The sequence below is a fragment of the Lycium barbarum genome, chromosome 8 (assembly GCF_019175385.1).
Source record: "Lycium barbarum isolate Lr01 chromosome 8, ASM1917538v2, whole genome shotgun sequence".
Classification (NCBI taxonomy): Eukaryota; Viridiplantae; Streptophyta; class Magnoliopsida; order Solanales; family Solanaceae; genus Lycium; species Lycium barbarum.
Genome location: NC_083344.1, coordinates 106,633,199 through 106,641,154, shown reverse-complemented (window position 1 = coordinate 106,641,154; position 7,956 = coordinate 106,633,199). Strand labels below are relative to the sequence as shown.

At 34.8% G+C, this 7,956-nt stretch overlaps 1 protein-coding gene across 4 annotated transcripts; it reads left to right on the top strand.

Moving 5' to 3' along the window:
- Positions 1–751: 751 nt before the first annotated feature.
- Positions 752–5,762, top strand: LOC132606552 (uncharacterized). 4 transcript variants are annotated; one of them, XM_060320119.1, is made up of 10 exons: positions 752–904; positions 1,024–1,175; positions 1,600–1,686; positions 2,062–2,487; positions 2,923–3,323; positions 3,432–3,531; positions 3,628–3,687; positions 3,782–3,868; positions 4,041–4,169; positions 4,637–5,762. In XM_060320119.1, exons 3-10 carry the CDS (start codon positions 1,603–1,605, stop codon positions 4,940–4,942), a joined length of 1,593 nt encoding a protein of 530 aa, XP_060176102.1. In that variant the 5' UTR covers positions 752–904; positions 1,024–1,175; positions 1,600–1,602; the 3' UTR covers positions 4,943–5,762. The 4 variants fall into 4 exon arrangements, 3 of the variants coding, with proteins under 3 accessions (XP_060176102.1, XP_060176101.1, XP_060176103.1); XR_009569975.1 differs by lacking the exon at positions 752–904 and having other exon boundaries at positions 911–1,175; positions 3,782–3,863; positions 4,637–4,775; XM_060320118.1 differs by lacking the exon at positions 752–904 and having other exon boundaries at positions 911–1,175.
- Positions 5,763–7,956: the final 2,194 nt, after the last annotated feature.

The window sequence follows — 7,956 nt, the reverse complement described above, 5'->3', positions numbered from 1 at the left end:
TTCAGAGTTAGAACTTTAGGTGTTAATTACGTTGCCAACTTGTAGTCATTTTCAACATCCCAAACCAAAGGCGAACATTTTAATATTTTATTATATTTAAATTTAATATGTAAAATATATTTTGCATATATAAACTTATTCGGTTCGGTATTTTTTCGGTTTATTTTTATAAAATTAAAAACCTATCTAATTATTCAGTACGGTTATAAATTTATACAAAAACCGTTGGTTTTATTAAAAGAAACTTAAAAATCGGTTCGGTACGGTACGGTACGATTCGGTCGGTTAAGTCGGTTTTTTGAAAATCATTGACACCGCTAGTCACGTCTATGTGGCGTGTAGGGAGGGGTAAAATTCATAAATAACCTCTTTTTGCTCATTATTCTCATTTTTGAAATGCGGTGAAGTAAATTTTTTTATTAAATAAATTTAAAATATAAAAAAATAAATATAAGAAAAAATCAAGCAAATTCAATATTAACTATGTACGTAACAAAATAATTTAACTTTATACATATAATATGATTTTTTTTGGAAGGGGGTTTGGATGAACCGATTGTATCCCTAGCTCCAATCATGGTTCTGGAGTACTCAAAGATAGCATCGTAGAGTTTCACGCGTAGAATTAAAAGTTTCAGGATATTAATTTTTTCTAAAAGTAAGATAAAAAAAATGGTTAGTGAACATTGTTTTTTTTGTGCGGTTAGTCGAAAATTCAACTCTTTTACTATTAGCTTTTAGTAGTCCCACTAAAGGAGAGGGGAATAAAAAAGTAGTTTTTAAGAAATGATACCATCCACTTTCTTTCCAGCAACTTTGATTGGCAAATCAAATGCTACAGTTTAATGCTGATTACAAATACTATTATATGAGATTGAACCTTTTTGCCATTATATACAAGCTGGTGAGTAGTCAGCGTCTATCAATATTATATTGTACTACCTTATTTTAGACAAGTGCTTTACAAGGTTCTCTTGTTGCTAACATTTAATGATTTTTGGTATTGCTTCTCTTTTTGGGCAGTTGTCAATATCTTGCTGTTTTAGTGGTTATTTTAAGTGTGGGATCTTTCTGCAACCTGCTTAGTTCATTTTCAATGAGAGGAATTTGCATGGTTCTTGAAAAGAAATTGTGAATTTCAGAGTAAAAGGTTCAGGATACAAGCACTCCAAGAGGTATATTCATCCTTAATTCTTGCTTCCGTTTGTTGCCTTGTCCAATTGTCAGTTGATGCTTAAAGTAGATTAATGGAAATTTTCCACTATTAAGGTTACCCATAGAGAGAATTTCACAACAGATAGTAGATTGTGCTAGCTATTTTCAGATAATAACTAGTGCTATCATGTCCCATAGAGTTCAGATCACTAATCAAATCTTGAAGTTAAGACAGTTTATGTGTCATATTTGATACTGATAAAAACAATGGCTACAATGGGGGAACACAACAAGTTCAGTGATTTGTTTTTGTAAGCTTTATATCATCTTGACTTGGTAGGAAAAAAGATCTTGAATTGATAGGACTATCAGTTGCTATTATCTTTAAGCTTTGAAGTAGAGTTTTATTTGTTTCCTTACTCTCAAGATTTCATTATGTAGCAGGACATGGGGCTACAGAAGAATTATGAAGATTTCAAAAGACAATTACCGGGCAGTGAACATCAAAATTCTTCCGAGGAAAAGAATAATGTAAGGAGCTTGTTTGCAAGATTTTCAATTGTGCTGATTGTTCTCTTGGTTATTTACCTTAGTGGCTTTAAAGTTTATATTTAACGCAAAAGATGATATCCGGCTATGTGATTATCCTGTTTCATAGAGAGAAAAGAAAGTGTTAGCAAGATAAGCTGGAGAGACTGAAACATAAAAAGTAGAAAAGAAGAGACTGAAATAGATCCTCAACTGTCAATAGATTGCAAGCTGAAGTTAATTTAATCAATCAATGTCAGACTAGTTGGATCGTCTATAAGAATCCTCTCTATCCATATATGCTAAAGTTAAGCGTGAACTTTTAATTAAATCGACTTTTGCTCAGCTATTTCTTTTCTTGTTGCTGTTTGCTTCCAGACTAAGCATGAGGATCTGATTAAAGAAGTTGCTCTCTTGGAGCTGGAAATTATGTATTTGGAGAAGTATCTTCTTTCAATGTACCGAAAAACATTTGCCAAGCGGTTAGAATCACTATCCATAAAGGATGACAGAATAAAAACCAATTCAGCTCCCAAAGAAAGGAAATTTTCGGAAGTCAAGAAGCACAACAGCAAAACCAAGGAAAATCCAATCACTAATACTAGTCCTTCTCTTCCTCCTTTGAATAATCCACCAGAAGAATGTAACGAGACAGCGGTAGATCCAAGCCTAGTTGATAATACTGTTCTGAGATGTCACTCATCACTGTCTCACACTGCTGCTTCTTTCAAACCTTCACCTCTTGTTGGAGTTCCTGCTGATGCTGTTGATTCATACCATTCGTTGCCTTTATCAATGCTGGAGGTAAGCTATGCTACGGAAAGCTGTGTGTTTCGCGCTTTGAGATGCCACCTATTCTATCTTTAAATTGAGATCTGCTAAACTGCTTCGGACCATAGCTGTTTAGCGAGGCACATCACTTTGTTTGGGATTTTTCATTTTTGTCCCCCGACCAAAATTAATTACGGGCGCTAGCCAATGTATATGATCAGTAAATTGTATGTATATTCATGTATACAGTATGTATATTTACACTTACATAAAGAAAAATATACACTTGCTGGCTATTTTGTAAATTAGATCACAAAACTAATTGGACTGTAATTATCTCTTTGTTTTTTTAATTCATCATATAGTAATCCTGCATTAGGAAAAGCACAGTGAGACTAGACTTATAGTGCTATTATCTTTTTGTGAAGCAACTAACAATAGCAAATTGGATCATGTAATTGCAACCAGCATGCTCAGGTATCAACTTCAAATTGGAGAGCGGGGGAACATTTTGTTAACGGTTCTTCAAATCATTTTCAAGATCCCCCAAACCAGCTGTCTGAAGAAATGATTAAGTGTATTTCAGCCATATATATTCAGCTTGCCGACCCCCCTTTGTTCAGCTATGATTACCCATTCTCTCCGATCTCATTATCATCATCCGCGCTGGAATCTTTTCCTCATGGTCAGAATGATATAGGAGCATTACAATGTGAAGAAAGTTCTTCTAATTCAAGACTGAATAATCCTTTTCACCTTAAAGAGCCAAGAGAATTTAGTGGATCTTTTGTCACAACGACTGAAGTGCAAGGGCTTTGTCGAGATAAACGGAGCTTAGATGGTGTAGAGCGCATGTTACAGCATTTTAGGTAAGCTACTGCCTCAATTTGAAAGAATTAACATATGTAAACTATAGTGTTTCAGTAAGTTTGCTGATTTTCTTAAGTGCTGAAAGGTCTTATAACTTGCGAATACAGGTATCTAGTCTCGAAGTTGAAGGAAGCTGATCCTAGAAAAATGAGGCATGACGAGAAGCTGGCTTTCTGGATTAATGTCCACAATGCACTAGTGATGCATGTAATAACATATCTGTAGCTAAAAGATCTTTGAAGATCGCTTACTGCATGTATATCAGGACGTGAAAAGTTACTAACGAATGTATATATATTGCAGGCGTTCTTGGTTTATGGGATTCCACGAAGTAATCTCAAGAGAGTATCTCAACTTCTCAAGGTCATAACAGTGTGAAAAATTAGTTAGGTACTTCTGAATCAATGATGCTTTGTACTGAGGTGGTTTATGTAACTTGGAAAATTTTATGTTTCAGGCTGCTTATAACATTGGAGGGAATACAGTTAGTGTTGAGATGATTCAGAGTTCTATACTAGGATGTCGATTGCCCCGTCCAGGTCAGGTAAATCCCATTCTTGCTTTTGTACTTGGATTCAGTCCCCTGATTCCCTCTGCTTCATGCATAATGGATCATCCATCAGACTCATGAATCTTATCCACTATAAGTAGTTTTGACTGTTCTAGTCGCTGTGTATGTTTTCTCTGGGGCTTATTGAACTTAATATTTCCTGCAGTGGATTCAATCATTGTTCTTTCCAAAACAAAAATTTAAGGCTGGAGATGCAAGAAAAGGATATGCAATAGAGCACCCAGACCCTCGCCTACGTTTTGCTCTATGCTCAGGATGCCATTCTGATGCTCTGGTATGCGCAGATTCTCTATATTTTCTTGGTTGAAATAGCTGTATTGTATGGAATTTTTTCATTTTTGTCCCATCGTCCAAAATTAATTACAGAAGCTAGCCAAAATATTCAAAACATAGACATTAATTATGTATATTATTTGGATGTTTATGTATATTGTATGTATATTTATGTATACAATATGTATATTATATGTGCATTTATAAATATACAAAACATATATTGCTGGCTATTTTGTAAATGGATCACCGAAAGGCATTGGGGTATAAGTATCTTATCTTTTTATCCACATTTCAGTGATTTCACCAAAACCATTGACATCATTTAGCATCTTGTTTCCCAAGTCATTTAGGGGGATTCATTTTCTTTTGGATCGAATTTATATAACATAAAATAGAAGACATTATCTTTCTACTTTGAAGCCTGTCTCGTTTTCTTTGGATTCTCATTTGATAAAATATGTCCAGCTCCGGTTGTACACGCCCCAGAGAGTGTTCCAGGAGCTTGAAGTCGCTAAAGAGGAGTACCTTCAAACAAACACAAGGGTACACAAGGAACAAAAACTAGTTCTCCCAAAGAATGTGGAATCTTATGTGAAGGAGGTCGATTTGTGCCCTTCTGGTTTTATGGAAATGATAGAGCTCGCATTGTCTGAACATTTCATAAAGAAATATCAAGGGAGAATATGGAAGAAAATTGAGTGGATTCCTCACAACTTCACTTTCCGTTACCTAATTTCGCATGAATTGGTTGACTCTGTCATATCCTTCTGATCACTGTCATTGGATTTGAATGACAATCAATCACAATAAGTGAATCTATAGAAAAAGTTGATCAGAAGGGTATGAAGAATGTATATTCAAGATCCCATTTTAGCTACCTAAGCTGAAACAGGTTTGAGAGCAATCAGATGAAACGAGGCACAGTTTAGCAGATGGTTTTTGAGCTGCTGACTGAGAATTGGCATAGACTTAACCCTTGTTACAGGATCCTTCAGTTGTCTTGAGTCTTGACACGCCCGTATCAACAGGTGTGACATATACTTCATGCGGTTTTTCAAGATACACTAAAACTGGCATGTACTTGTATTGGATGCGCACCGGATGCTTAAACACATGCGCATCCATTATTTTGTACATAGTCGATCGAGTCCATGTAATATAATGTGTGATTCAGCTGTCATTTTCTCATTGTAATGGTTGAGTTTTGCAATATTCCGTGTGAAACATCTTTTGGTTTGAGCAGTTGATCTAGATGGGACATGTATGCGAGAAGCCCAAACGGCAGCATATACTGTCATGGAAGGCAATATATTGAAAAGCCTTATGCTTCCAGTTTAGTTTCTGTTTGTTCTGTTCTCTGTCATCCTATTCTCTCCATTCTGCACTTTGTCTTAGCACATGAAAAGGCAGAACAGGTACATATAGCCACTACAGATGCAGAGCTGAAATGGGATTTCTAGTTAGGTGGGACAATTTTAATTTAACTCTTTAGCTAGCCATGAAGATTAAGTTGAATATAGCATGACGTCATATCGGGTTGTCATGACGTGTATGTCACAGTTCTGAAATGTAAATTTTTTCTTCTTCTTTATTTGTAGCTTGGAAATCACGATGGTCCGGTATTATTTTTGATTTAATATATATATATATATATATATATGCTTATCCAATAAGATTGTCAGGTTGAATATAACATGAAGTCATACTAGCCCGTTATGATTTGCATGTCATGTACAATTTTAAAATGTACTCCCTCCGTTTTAATTTATGTGAATCCATTTGACTGGGCACGATATTTAAAAAAGAGAGAAATTTTGGGCACGACATTCAAAATAAACCTTGAAAATTTGTGTGGCTGTAAATCATTCATAAAGTGAATTTGTTTCCAAATTAGGAAAGAGGTCATTCATTTTGACACGGACTAAAAAGGAAATACGTTCAAACAAATTGAAACAGAGGGAGTATATGATTTTCTCTTATTTATTTGTAGCTTTAAAATCATGACAATCTGTCTGTCAATAATATCCAACTGGACAACTAGGTTGAATATAATATAAAGTTTTCCTTTCTTCATTTTCCCCACCTGTCTCCCTCTCTTCCCCGTCAACATGCAGTGCCCTGAAACATCGCAGAACCCTTTTCACTCTTTGACCTCTTCTGCGATCTATCCCATGAATACCAAGAAATTAAACTAGTTACATTTTCGCTGTCACATCATCACTTTGGAGGATTTTAGTTTTACTATGAATAAGAATATAAGGTTCAGAGGTCGCGCGCAAAGTTGGAAGTGTGTAAATGACTTTTCTGTACAGATTCAGAGTATATTTTATGTGTATCTTTCCGTTTTCACAAATGTTGTTGAATGCCTATATGGCAAATCAAATTAAACCTGAACTTATTTATGTAGTAGCAAGAAGAAGTAGTGATAAACAATAATCAAACGCAATTTTATTAACAACCTTGAACAATGAAGCAATTTGGCGTAACGAAACAAAGAAATTAAAAAAATGAAACAAAAAATTGTTCATAATAGATGCTCCTAACAATGTAAACTCAAAAAATATCCTCTCTTCAAGAATCACACTTAATTTATCAGTAAACTTGTTTTGTTTGCATGCTTCCTTGTGATCATGCAGCCTCGAGTACTTGACATCTTCTCCCTCATGACAAAAACATCAAGGGATCATTTTTCATCCTACAAAAACCACATGAACTCTTTCCACCACTTTGTTTTTATTGCTTCAATGGCTTGTACGGCCAATGTAGCCATGTCCTCTGCCTGAAGGCGTTGTGTCAACCAATGAATCCGGAGCCTAAAGGGTATAAAAATACACGATATTTACCAAAAGGGGATGACCAAAATTTTATATACCAAAAGGGGTATATCGTGGATCAGCCCACGATATACCCCAAAATTTTTTTGCGGCTGTCAGAACCATCAACGAAAATTAAAAAAAAAAAAATGTTAGAGGTATAACGTGGACTGATCCACGTTATACAATATATTTTGTATAACATGGATCAGTCCACGTTTTACAAAAATATTTTGTAAAACGTGGACTGATCCACGTTATACAAAATATATTGTATAACGTAGATCAGTCCACGTTATACCTCTAACGTTTTTTTTTTAAATTTTTTTTGCGAGCACTAAAAAAAAAAAATTTGGTAAACTTTTTTTATTTTTGCAACACTTAGTGTGTTTTTTCATACTTTGACCAATGATTAGTCGTGTGTGAAGACTCCGAAACGTCAATATTTTATATATAACTTGATATTTTTTCTGCGTACAATAATGTAGGCTCAATACATCAAGGATACGTAGACGTTCGGATAGTCATTTTAGGGGTTGAAAAGGTACCCGAAGTAAGTTTTGTTTAAGGTTTAAGTGTTTTATTTTTTAAAGTTTTGATTTAAGCGTGTTATTTTTTAATCACGACATAACTTTATTTTGAATATAAATATAATTCTAAAAAATATAGGGAGAAAAACTAGTTGTAAAGTGGTCAAACTTTAGATGGTCATAACTTTACGCTCGGACGTCCGTTTTACGCGTTTTTTTTTAACTTGCGTATTTTTTCGAGATCTACGCAGACAAACTGCCCTATGGCGGTTTGGCCGAGCCGATTTTTGAAAAAACACCTTTTATACCATTCAATTTCAATTTTCCCCCAAATTGGCCTGAAATTTTCAGTTTTATGTACTTATAAGATGATGATACGCAATAGATTTCAACGTAAAAATCCCGGGGTAATGTAGCTGTGAATGTCAATTTCACTTCTGCG

Excerpts from the sequence above, each read along its gene's own strand:
- LOC132606552 (XM_060320119.1), top strand. The coding sequence starts at position 1,603 with ATGGGGCTACAGAAGAATTATGAAGATTTCAAAAGACAATTACCGGGC. Across the intron at positions 3,688-3,781 it reads GAGTATCTCAACTTCTCAAG|GCTGCTTATAACATTGGAGG; the intron begins GTCATAACAGTG and ends TTTATGTTTCAG. Across the intron at positions 3,869-4,040 it reads GATTGCCCCGTCCAGGTCAG|TGGATTCAATCATTGTTCTT; the intron begins GTAAATCCCATT and ends TATTTCCTGCAG.